The sequence below is a fragment of the Hemitrygon akajei genome, chromosome 10 (assembly GCF_048418815.1).
Source record: "Hemitrygon akajei chromosome 10, sHemAka1.3, whole genome shotgun sequence".
Classification (NCBI taxonomy): Eukaryota; Metazoa; Chordata; class Chondrichthyes; order Myliobatiformes; family Dasyatidae; genus Hemitrygon; species Hemitrygon akajei.
The window spans coordinates 150,734,604-150,747,348 of record NC_133133.1 but is presented as its reverse complement, the minus strand read 5'-3'; the positions used below and the strand labels follow the sequence as shown (position 1 = coordinate 150,747,348).

Here is a 12,745-nt window from a genome sequence, read left to right as displayed (position 1 = left end):
ACTCGTACTAACGAACGCAGTGGTTTAATTATTGGAATACATACGTTTCTTAAGTGTTTTATATGCATAGAAAGGTAAAATATATACTATCTACTAAGACAAATGTTTGACTGATGCTAAATAATACTGGATGTACTTGTTCTGACTTCCGTACAAATCCGACTTAAAGACGGACTCAGGAACCGAACTCGTACATTACCTGGAGACTGCCTGTAATAATGTTCAGTGTCTTAGTGAAAGCATGTTAAACTCCAATTATTTAAAAGTTTTTACATGTGCCTTAATGTCAGAGGGGGAAAAACCTTCAAAAATCACTCTCGACTCTCATTCGGTGATTTGAAGCAGGACTTTTCAAGTTATAAGAATTTTCATGTGAGTTTTACAGCTCATACTATTCATATTACCACTCAAGAGCCTGTTTTCATTAGTGTGTTAAACATTCCAGTGCTGCCAGGTTGGCCACCACTTCTAGATTAAGAAATGCTGGCATGGGGAAATAAATCATGGGTGGTTATACCAGGCAGTGTTCTCCAGAGCCGTGGAATGTGGCCCATAGTGTTTAGCAAATTGATTGTATTTGGAATCAATTGCAATCTGTAGAGGGAATTTCTACTCCAACTTTTGAGTATAAACACAGGTTCCTACTTAGAACATTCCTAGTCTATCCACGTTATCTATAAGTTTTATTCATTTCATAAAATATCAAGTAACACTGCTGAAATTCTTGTCTTCAAACAGATCACACACCCTGCAGGATGCATGTCACAGTTCATCAAGTTTTTTGGGGAGCAGATAATGGTCCTTTGGAAGTTTGCACTTTTAAGGAAGCGGATCTTGATTTTTTCGCCACCTCCAGTTGGAGTTGTCTGCTATAGAGGTGTGAGTTTTAAATAAGTTTGTCTTTTAATATAACTTATATTTCATTTTTCTTCAGCAATACAGTATCTATGAACAGATTAAACACAGACCATTTTACTGTTGTTTGGTCAATGTTTCTCTAGTGCCAGTTATTGACAGGAAGACACATAATTACTACAAGGTACCTGACAACTTAATTTGGCAGAAACTTGGCAAACTTAAGTATGTCATGTTTAAGTAAGGCTGTCAGTTTTATGCAGCTAAATTGAGTCATTGATTTAATTTTTACAATAACTGGTATGCAATATTGTAGAAAAAATGTAATTCCTGGTCCTGATTTTCATTGAACTAAAATGCTTGGATATTGTTTCACATCTAAGCTCACAGCTGCTCAGAACCATCAGGGAGCTGAAAGTTCATGTTTTTGATGGCCTTTTAGTGTCCCCTTTTATCACTGAGTACCTTTCAAAATGTATGCTGCAATGTTTTATAACCATCCGTTCTTAATCTGTTTTAACTAACTTAACCAAGTTGTCTCATAATTCTGTATTTGTTTTCTCCCAAAATTCCATTCTAGTTTACTGTTGTTGTTGTCTGGCGAATGTTTCACTACCTGGGATTGGTGGCGTTCCTGAATCCAAACCTTACTTTTATATCAGTGTAGCAGACATAGAAACCCTGGAGAATGAGATGTCCTATGTAGCCTGTAAGTATTAACAAATATTCGTATCTGTCGACAGGCTATAATATTGTATAACAAGTGAGTAGTCGAGGAGCTGTAAAGAACAGGAGGCAGGGATAAATAAGTGATGGGTCTGATCTCAACCTGTTCCTGACTCAATGCCAAATAAAATGTAATATGCTAGAAACACTCAGCAGGGCAAGCAGCATTTGAAAAGAGAAACCGAGTTCCACTTTCAGGACTAAGAACCGTCACTCAAATAGTTCTGGTGACGAGTTTTGGGTCTGATCAGCTGGTTGTTTCTAGCGATTTTTAATGTCAGATTCCAGCATTTGCAGCTTTTTAAAATTAATTTTGTGGATATTTCTTCCTGGACCACCTTATTGCCCAAGTAATTTAAAATGGAATGTCAGTCTAGCTAAGGAGTGCATGTTTAGAATAATTCCATACTAAATGGTGTGCCTCAGGGATCTGTACTGGGTCCAATGTTGTTTGTCATATACATTAATGATCTGGATGATGGGCTGGTAAATTGGATTAGTAAGTATGCAGATGATACTAAGGTAGGTGGCATTGTGGATAATGAAGTAGGTTTTCAAAGCTTGCAGAGAGATTTAGGCCAGTTAGAAGAGTGGGCTGAACAATGGCAGATGGAGTTTAATGCTGTTAAGTGTGAGATGCTACATTTTGGTAGGAATAATCCAAATAGGACATACATGGTAAATGGTAGGGCATTGAAGAATGCAGTAGAACAGAGTGATCTAGGAATAATGGTGCATAGTTCCCTGAAAGTGGAATCTCATGTGGATAGGGTGGTGAAGAAAGCTTTTGGTATGCTGGCCTTTATAAATCAGAGCATTGAGTATAGGAGTTGGGATGTAATGTTAAAATTGTACAAGGCATTGGTAAGGCCAAATTTGGAGTATTGTGTACAGTTCTGGTCACCGAATTATAGGAAAGTTGTCAACAAAATAGAGAGAGTACAGAGAAGATTTACTAGAATGTTACCTGGGTTCCAGCACCTAAGTTACAGGGAAAGGTTGAACAAGTTAGGTCTTTATTCTTTGGAGCATAGAAGGTTGAGGGGGGACTTGATAGAGGTATTTAAAATTATGAGGGGGATAGATAGAGTTGACATGGATAGGCTTTTTCCATTGAGAATAGGGGAGATTCAAATAAGAGGACATGAGTTGAGAGGGGGCAAAAGTTTAAGGGTAACACGAGGGGGAATTTCTTTACTCAGAGTGGTAGCTGTGTGGAACGAGCATCCAGTAGAAGTGGTGGAGGCAAGTTCGGTATTGGTCATTTAAAGTGAAATTGGATAAGTATATGGACAGGAAAGGAATGGAGGGTTATGGGCTGAGTGCGGGCCAGTGGGACTAGGTGAGAGTAAGCGTTCGGCATGGACTAGAAGGGCCAAGATGGCCTGTTTCCGTGCTGTAATTGTAAAATGGTTATAAATAACCAAATAGAGCAGAGGTAGCTGAGAAGTGATGTGTTGTAGCTGCAGCACGTGAAAGCTAATGGAATCTGTTGTGATTTATGATGATCATATCTGCAGCAACTGTTGGCTGCCTGAGGAAATTTGTTTCAGAGTTCTTAAGCTGGAATCCAGACTTCATTCACAGTGATATATCAGCAAAGGCAAAGGTGTCCTTTTGGGTTAATTATGTTGAATATGATCATTGGCCAGGAAAAGAAAGGTGTGACTGTAAAAGAAGTAAATCGAAGAAATTGGCATATAGTTCTGAAGAAGCTTTACACCTTGTCCTTTCATGAAGTTTGATGTTTTTGCAGTCTTGTTTGACCAAGACTGCGGGAGGGATGTGCAAACTGTTTTGGGGAGTGATGTTGTGATTGAAGTTGGTGGAGAAAAGAGAAATGTTATAGGCAATAGTATAGTTAGGGCTAGGTGCTCTTTCCTCTGCTGCAAAGTAAAATTACCAAACATTTTGTCCCTAGCACACTGCCCAGTTTAGGACATCTTTTGCAGGCTTGTGAAGAACTTGGGAATGGGGAAGAAGGATCCATTTGTGGTGATCCACATAAGCACTAATGACATGGGTAGGACTGGCAATGAGTTTTTGTTGAGGGATTATGAACACTTAGGGCAAAATTACAAAGCAAATATGATGAACCCTGGGTCAATAATTTAGCCAAGTGTAAATTGGCAAAAGGTAATTAAGATTATAGAAATGTTGGTGCTAAGATTTTGTAAGGAGAAATGGATTCTGATTTTTTTATTGGGCATTGGTGCCAGTACTAGGAGAGGAGAGAACAGTTCTATTAGAATGGGCTGTATTTGCATCATGTTGTCACCAGTGTCTTGGTGAATCACAAAACTAGGGTAATAGATTGTGTTTTTAAACAACTGCAAAGAAAATGGGAGGGTTAATAATTAAAAAGAAGTGTATGAACAGTAATACAAGTGACTGAAGGTCAAAGCATGACGCGTAAGAGGAGAAATATAAGCAGAAGATTGTAGTAGGAACAGGAACTAGAGTAAGAATCTTAAACTTCAGGCCTTAACTTAGAGTACATGTCATTTGTAACAAGATAGATGAATTGTTTGGACAAATCAAATGAGTAAGTTGAGCTAGTAGCTGTTATAGAGAGATGATTGGGCACAAACTCAGTATATAAGGTTCTTGGACATTCCAAAAGAAAAAAGCAGGAAGAGTAAAGAGAGGGGGGTTTGGTTCTTAATTTAAAAAGTGGTGACCAGATACAATGGATCATGATGTGAACTCTTTTTGGGTATAAATAAGGAAGAGTAAGGGAAAGAAGAGATCGTAATGATCAGTGGGACAGGCGGGGAAGTATGAAAGGTGAGAAAGAAGGTAATCACAGTTAATATCGGTGGTTTTTAATCTACATATGAATTGGATTTATTAAACTGATGCAGGAGCTGGAAGAGGAATTTATAGGGTGTATTATGCTTTTTTTTTGGAGTGATAAATTGCAGGGCTCATCAGGGCACAGGGTATTTTAGAATTTTTTGTATGTGATGAGGTAGGATTAATAGATTGTATACTTAAGATTCTTCCAGGAATTAACAAACATAACACTTTTATTCCAAATAGAGTTTGAAGCTGAACACCTTGGGTCCTCAATAAGCGTTTTCAATTTATAAAGACAATTTCAGGAAGAGTTCCTTTGTATCACTGAAATTGTCTTTATAAATCAGAGTGGACTAGGAAAATAGTTAAAAGAAAGGTCTGGATCAGTGGCAGATATTGGAACAGCTGTTTGTAATAGATTTCTGCTCAACATTTCAAAGTTTAGCAGGAATTTATCACAATCAGAAAGGACTTGATGAGAAAGATAATGGATTGTTGGCTTTTTTGCAAAGTTTGCAGCTGACATGAAGATAGACAGAGGGGAAGGTAGTTTTAAGGAAGTAGGCTACAGAATGACTTGGACAAGTTAGGAGAATGGGCAGATGGACTACAGTGTCGGGAAGTGTATGGTTATGCACTTTGGTAGAAGAAATGAAAGGGTTGACTATTTTCTAGTGGAGAGAAAGTACAAAAATCTGAGGTGCAAAGAGATTTGGAAGTCCTTGTGCAGGATTCCCTAAAGATTCATTTGCAGGTTAAATCTGTGGTGAAGAAGGGAAATGCGATGTTAGCATTCATTTCAAGAGGACTAGAATGTAAAAGCAAGGATATAATATTGAGACTTTATAACTCACTGGTGAGGTCTCACTTGGAGTACTGTGAACAGTTTTGGGCCTCTTAGAATGGATGTACTAAATCTGGAGAGGGTTCAAAGGAGATTTCACGAAAATGATTCCAGGATTAAAGGGCTTGTCATATGAAGAGCACTTAATGGCTCGGGGCCTGTACTCGCTGGAATTCGGAAGAATGGATGGTGACCTCATTGAAACTTGATGAATGGTGAAAGCCCTTGATAGAGTGGATGTGGAGAGGATGTTTCTTATAGTAGGAGTGTCTAACACCAGAGGAGACAGCTGCAGAATAGAGAGGTGTCCTTTTAGAACAGAGATAAGGAGTGATTTCTTTAACTGGAGAGTAGTGAATATGTGGAATTTGTTGCCACAGGCAGCTGTGGAGGTCAAATCTTTAAACATATTTAAGGCGGAGGTTGATAGGCTTGATTGGTCAGGGCGTGAAGGGATATGGGGGGGGAAGCAGGAGATTGGGGCTGAAGGGAAAAAAATGGATCAACTATGATGAAATTGGGGAGCAGACTCAATGCCAAATGACCTAATTCTGCTCCTGTATCTTATGGTCTTATAACTATCTACGGATAGCAGAGTAGGTCAAGGAAACTGTTAAATCTAAAATCTAAATATATTAAGTGGCAAAGGCTAGTAGTAGATCAGAGGATTGGGATATTCTTATTTGAACCAGCATTTTTTTGGACCAAAAAGTTAATAAGATTGAAGAAATTAATAAAGTACATTTGAATAATGGCAAGATCTTCAATGTGTGCAACTGGGAAGATTAATGATGGGAAATGGCAGATAATTTACACTAATAATTTGGATCACAGTGGAGAATTTTTTTAGATATTGCAATGATAATTGCTGGGCTATTTTCAAATTGTAATAATCCCCGTGGTAAGGGACAAAATATTGAAAGAGTAGGAAACTAGTTTCCAACACCAAATGGCTCGCATCCAAAGAATTAATGGAAGGCCCATTGATTTGAAATTTTCCAAAACACATCGAGCTCTAAGAGGGTAGCAGTGAATTGCAAAACACGATGAACAAGAAAGGACAAAGTAATAAATGGGAAATTAAAAGAACAACAAAAGGATCAAGTTTAAGCTACCCAGCTTCTCAAACCTGTTCCATCATTCAGTTTAATCATGACTTGTATGCTTCAGTTGTCAAGTCCTCCCAGTTCCCTGGTCTTTCAGAAAATTATGTACATCTATTGTAAATAGTTCTGACGATCTAGCCTGCACAAATCTCTTGAGATATTTTGCATACTTTCTGCACAAGGAATTTTTATGCATCTTGGTTTTAAATAAATTATCCTGTAATTTTGTCCTCTCATTTGAGATTCTATTAGTAAAAACATTTAAAAATATTCCATATTGTGCCCCATAGGGATCCTTTGTTTCAGTAAGATCACCGTCATTCTTCTAAACAAATATATATAAGGCAATCCCTTCATCCCAGAATATCAGACTATACTCTACCATTGATATATTAACTTATTTTTCAACTCTTACCTTCAAGAAAATCCAATATCTTATTTGCCTTCTTAATAACTCACTATGCCTAATTTGGAATTTGTGTGCAAGAACCCAGATTACTCTATACTTTGATCTGTAGATTTTATGCCTTATGGTAGATTCTTTTGCTGAAATTCATATCCTCCCTTTTTCCACATTAAACTTGATTTACCAAGTTTTCACCCACTCTCATATATATGCCAGTTAGCTGTTGTAGGGAAGATGCTGCAGTAAAATAGCTAGTCAGTTTAGAAAAGTTTAATGAAATCAAACCAAGTCAACATAATTTTATGAAAGAGAAATCGTGTTTGCCAAAATTGCTAGAGGTCTTGTGAGGATATTACAAACAGAGCTGACAGAGCAGAACTAGTAGATGTGCTGTATTTGGAAAATCATCTTTGTTGGACTGGAGTGCCTAAATATCTGTTACAGAGTTGTAGAGTCATAAAGCAGAGAAACAGGTCCTTTGGCCTAACTGGTCCCTTTTGACCAAGTTTCCCATCTGTACTGGTCACATTTTCTTGTGTTTGGCCCTTACCCCTCTAAACTTTTCTAATCCATTAGGCTTGTCCAAATGCCTTTTGTACTTGTCTCAACCACTTCCTCTGACAGCTTGTTCCATATTGAGCACAGTTAGGGGTAAAAATGGGTGCCCCTTAGGTTCCTATTACCCTCTTACCTTCAGCCTATGCCCTCTAGTTCCTGATTCCCCAGAGGGGAAAAAAAAAGACAAGGTCATTAACCCTATCTGTGCCCCTCATGATTTTATCTGCTCTTGATTGGAATTTACTTGCTGTCATTGTTAATAACTTGTGGAGGTGAAAGAGTGTAAGGTATTCAAATGTTCGTGATGAAATGAAACTAGGTGGATGGCATGCTGTGAACAGAGTATTTGCACTATGGACCATGTTATTTAATGAGTGCTCAAAAACTTGGCATGTGAAGTTCTGTATAGGAAAATGATATCATGCACTTTGGTAGGAGGAATAAAAAGATAGACAATTACCTCAATAGCGAATTGTAAGGAAAGAATTAAATGTGATTCCTCCTTGGTATATACTAAAATAAAATGGTAATCTTTAAGACAAAATGGTGTAGGCTTAGAGTGGGATTGTTTTGAGCAATGCAAGAGAACCAGTCCACAACAGTGTTTTGAGAAAGTTAAGGGAATAAAAGTCTGCACCACAATAGTGGATAATGATGAGAAGTGTGTTTGCAAAGGTGAGATCATTGTGCCGGTGCTGTTACCAAATGCATTGGAAAGTACTACGTAAGGGGTTTTGAAGGGTATAAAAAGGAGTGATTCCTTTGTGAGAGAGATAAAAGAGAAGGAGGGTGAGGAAGAATCCTCTAGACTAGAGCTAAAGTTGGAGAAGGTAGGGACAAATATGTCAAGAGGGTAAGAGTATGTCGAGAGAGAGAGAGAAAAGGCTGTGTGAACATTTGTCAGCATTCTGCAGGTCTGCTCATTCAGTGGATAATAATTATTAGTTACTTTTTTGTCCTATTTATTAATTATTTGTTTTCCTTTTTATATTGCATGTTTTATATAATTTTAATATAGTGATATCTTGTAATTTAACACGTGGACAGTGTCTGCTTTGTTTGCAAATGCATATGCAGGTGCCTGTTGCTGAATCAGGGAAGAAAACAGAACAGATTTTTAAATAATTTTTGTTGTACATTTGGATTTGTTGGCAGGATTCAGCACAATGGGTACTCTGTTTCACAAACAACATGATGTACCCATAGGCATGAACGGGTATAGTTTTGTGGCAGTGGCCAGTGCAGCATATTGTCCACGTTACCCTCCCACTTGTTGGAAGGCTGAGATGGAAAACAGTTGTGGTCATGGTAGCCACTGTACTAATTAAGATAGGATTTCCAGAATGTGAGGAGAGCAAGGCTAAGGCTTGTTGAATCTTGCTGTGTGCTTTGGAAATAGTATTTGACAGGTATTGGGCTGCAGAGCAAAAGAGAGTCTACCCTTAATGAGGAAATGGGAATTCTAAAACTGCAGAATGGCATCTTAACTGAATCAGTTAAATCGGCCGACAAATGAGCTGACAAAGCTGAAACCCAGTAAACCACCCCAGCATGTAAACAGCTTGAAGCACAGCAGGAAGATTGGGCAAAGATGTTGGATCGTGTCCTGGATCCCATCAAAGTGAGCCTTTTAATGGTGGGTTCTCGACAGCTGGGATGATGATGTATGGTATTGTGTCAACAGTCAGCATGGTGATCTCCCACCAAGGTATGAACAGAATCTTATATGTGAGAACCCAAAAGTATGGACTCCCAGTAACAGTCCATAATCATAGGATCACAACAATGCCGGGAGGTGGTAGGATGTTACAGGAGGAAATAGTAACTAGGGCAGGGAAGTGTGGAAAAGGGGTCCATGTTAGATAAGTATGTGTAAAGGAATGAAGAATGGAAGAAAATTTTGCTGCATTGTTAGCTCAGTTGCTGGCATGGTGCATTTGGCTCCTTTCTCAACAGAAAGTGTTATTAGTAATAAAATGCAGAACAATAATGATGACCTTACAGATTTGTTCTTGTGCGTTCAACTTGTGTTGATGATGGAGTTCAACCCAGATAAGTGTGAAGTGGTTCATTTTGGTAGGTCAAATATGATGGTGGAATATAGTATTAATGGTAAGACTCTTGGTAGTGTAGAGAATCAGAGGGATCTTGGGGGTCTGTGTCCATAGGACACTCAAAGCAGCTGCGCAGGTTGACTGTGTTGTTAAGAAGGCATACGGTACATAGGCCTTCATCAACCATGGGATTGAGTTCAAGAGCCAAGAGGAATTGTTACAGCTGTATAGAACCCTGGTCAGACCCCACTTGGAGTACTGTACTCAGTTCAGGTCACCTCACTATAGGAATGATGTGGAAACCATAGAAACGGTGCAGAGGAGATTTACAAGGATTTTGCCTGGATTGGGGAGCATGCCATACGAGAATAGGTTGAGTGAACTTGGCCTTTTCTTCTTGGAGCAATGGAAGATGAGTGGTAACCTGATAAAGGTGCATAAGATGATGAGAGGCATTGATCGTGTGGATAGTCAGGCTTTTTCCCAGGGCTGAAGTGGCTAGCATGAGAGGGCACAGTGTTAAGGTGCTTGGAAGTAGGTACAAGGGGATGTGAGGGGTAAGTTTCTTACGCAGAGTGGTGAGTACGTGGAATGGGCTGCTGGCGACTGTGGTGGAGGCGGATACAATAGGGTCTTTTAAGAGACTCCTGGATAGGTACATGGAGCTTAGTAAAATAGAGGGCTATGGGTAATCCTTGTACATGCGCTTGCAACACTGTGTGTCAGACAGAGTGGTCAGCAGCACTGGGGCTCCACAGGGGACTGTCCCGTCTCCCTTTCTCTTCACCATCTATACCTCGGACTTCAACTACAACACAGAAGCCATCTTCAGAAATTTTCTGATGACTCTGCCATAGTTGGATGCATCAGCAAAGGAGATGAGGCTGAGTGCAGGGCTACAGTGGGAAACTTTGTCACATGGTGGGAGCAGAATCATCTGCAGCTTAATGTGAAAAAGATTAAGGAGCTGGTGGTGGACCTGAGAAGGGCTAAGGCATCGGTGACCCCTGTTTCCATCCAAGGGGTCAGTGTGGACATAGTGGAAGATTACAAATACCTGGGGATATGAATTGACAATAAACTGGACTGGTCAAAGAACACTGAGGCTGAAGGGTCAGAGCCGTCTCTATTTCCTGAGGAGACTGAGGTCCTTTAACATCTGCCAGATGATGCTGAGGATGTTCTACGAGGCTGTGGTGGCCAGTGCTATCATGTTTGCTGTTGTGTGCTGGGGCAGCAGGCTGAGGGTAGCAGACACCAACAGAATCAACAAACTCATTCGTAAGGCCAGTGATGTTGTGGGGGTGGAACTGGACTCTCTGACGGTGGTGTCTGAAAAGAGGATGCTGTCAAAGTTGAATGCCATCTTGGACAATGTCTCCCATCCACTCCATAATGTACTGGTTAGGCACATTCAGCCAGAGACTCATTCCACCGAGATGTAACTGAGCATCATAGGAAGTTATTCCTACCTGTGGCCATCAAACTTTACAACTCCTCCCTCGGAGTGTCAGACACCCTGAGCCAATAGGCTGGTCCTGGACTTATTTCCACTTGGCATGATTAATGTATTATTTAATTATTTATGGTTTTATATTGCTTTATTTCTTCACTATTCTTGGTTGGTGCTGCTGTAATGAAACCCAATTTCCCTCGGGATCAATGAAGTATGTCTGTCTGGTAATTTCTGAAGTAAATACATATTCAGCATGGCATTGTGGGCCAAAGGGCCTGTATTCTATGTTTCAATGAGGGTTGATCCCTTTGTGGTAGACTGGGGATAGCAGGGTACACATTAGCACACTAGATGAAGGAATTGCAATGCTTCGAGTTATTGTTAATCATATGGGCATTTATCATAGAATGGGGTTGGATCGTTTGGTTGAGGAGATATCCAGTCAGGGGCATATAAGCAGAATGGTTTAATATGTGTCCATACATTTAAAGAGAACCTTCCGATGGCATGTGGGATAGACCATGGGTGAGTCACTGGATAGGATGGAGGTATTGAGGAAGATTAACAACATGAAAACAAGTGTCAAAAGTTTTGAAGTCGAAGGGATGGGGCAAATGTGGAAAAGGAGACTTGGATGCTACTGTGCATAAAATAAAACACATGCAGACAAAGCAGGTAATTAAGAAAGCATTTGGCATATTGACCTTTGTAATTAGGGATTGAATCTTAAAAATTGCTAATCATTATTGCAATTGTATAAATGTTGGTGGGGTTATGTCTGCTGATTTAAGAAAGAATATTCTAGCAATCAGAAGAAATTCTAGGTTAATTTGTAGGATGAGAAAGTTGAATTAATCAGTGCCGTATTTTTGAAAGACATACAAGATCCTAAGTAGGTTTCAGCAGGTTAGATGTGTAATCTTTTAAAATTAATGTACTTGGAAATTTCTTCTCAGAGTGTGGTGAATCTCTGAAATTATCTACTCTAGAGTGCCGTGAAGGTACTTAATGAGGAGAAAGATAATTTTTTGGAAGATTAATATGTGAATTAATCACATATTAATTGTGAATGCAAGCAGGCTTTTTCCACTGAGGCTAGGGGAGAAAAAAAAACAGGACATGGATTAAGGGTGAAGAGGGAAAAGTTTAAAGTTTAAACATTGAGGGGGGGCTTCTTCACACAGAGTGGTGGGAGTGTGGAGTGAGCTGCCAGATGAAGTGGTAAATGCAGGCTCACTTTTAACATTTAAGAAAAACTTGGACAGGTACATGGATGAGAGGGGTATGGAGGGATATGGCCCAGGTGCAAGTCAGTGGGATTAGGCAGAAAAATGGTTCAGCACAGCCAAGAAGGGCTGAAGGGCCTGTTTCTGTGCTGTAATGTTCTATGGCTCTATTAGGAACTGAGAGCTATGTGGAACTGGCACAGAAGAGCAGATGAGGTCTGGAACAAATCAACCATGATCAGATTTGAATGGTGGAGCAGGCTTGAGTGGCCAAGTGGCTTCTGCTCCTATTTTCTTGCATATAATAACATTTATTTTGCTTTGTTTGATCAGAAACTGAATTTGATGAAGAATTTAAGTATCTTGTTCTACAAGGACACCACTTTATATAAGTCACTTGTGTTTTCATGTTTTAAGGCACAACGGAAAAGATATTTGAAGAAAAGAAGGATTTGTATGATGTTTATATTGATAACCAAAATGTGAAAACTGACCATGAGCATCTACAGCAACTGCTGAAAGTTAACAATGCTGATAAGGACAAATACCGGAAGCTCAATGACCAGAGGTAAACTGAGTACTTTTGCAACACCATCTTCATGCCTTCCTTTTCTTAAATCTGAAGCATTGGGAAATTTTAGAACTGTACTGCTGCCCACGTGAAAGCTGGAGGTTTATATGGATACTGTTAATGGGTATTTCCCTCATTGGACAA

The 12,745-nt window shown here is 39.4% G+C and overlaps 1 protein-coding gene across 1 annotated transcript in view; it reads left to right on the top strand.

Annotated features, from left to right (window-relative positions):
- Positions 1-12,745, top strand: part of dennd11 (DENN domain containing 11) — a 51,517-nt gene that overhangs the window by 17,989 nt on the left and 20,783 nt on the right. The window contains exons 5-7 of the mRNA XM_073059394.1: positions 739-877; positions 1,436-1,564; positions 12,448-12,598. Coding sequence (XP_072915495.1) covers positions 739-877; positions 1,436-1,564; positions 12,448-12,598 — 419 coding nt within the window. The remainder of the gene's footprint in view (positions 1-738; positions 878-1,435; positions 1,565-12,447; positions 12,599-12,745) is intronic.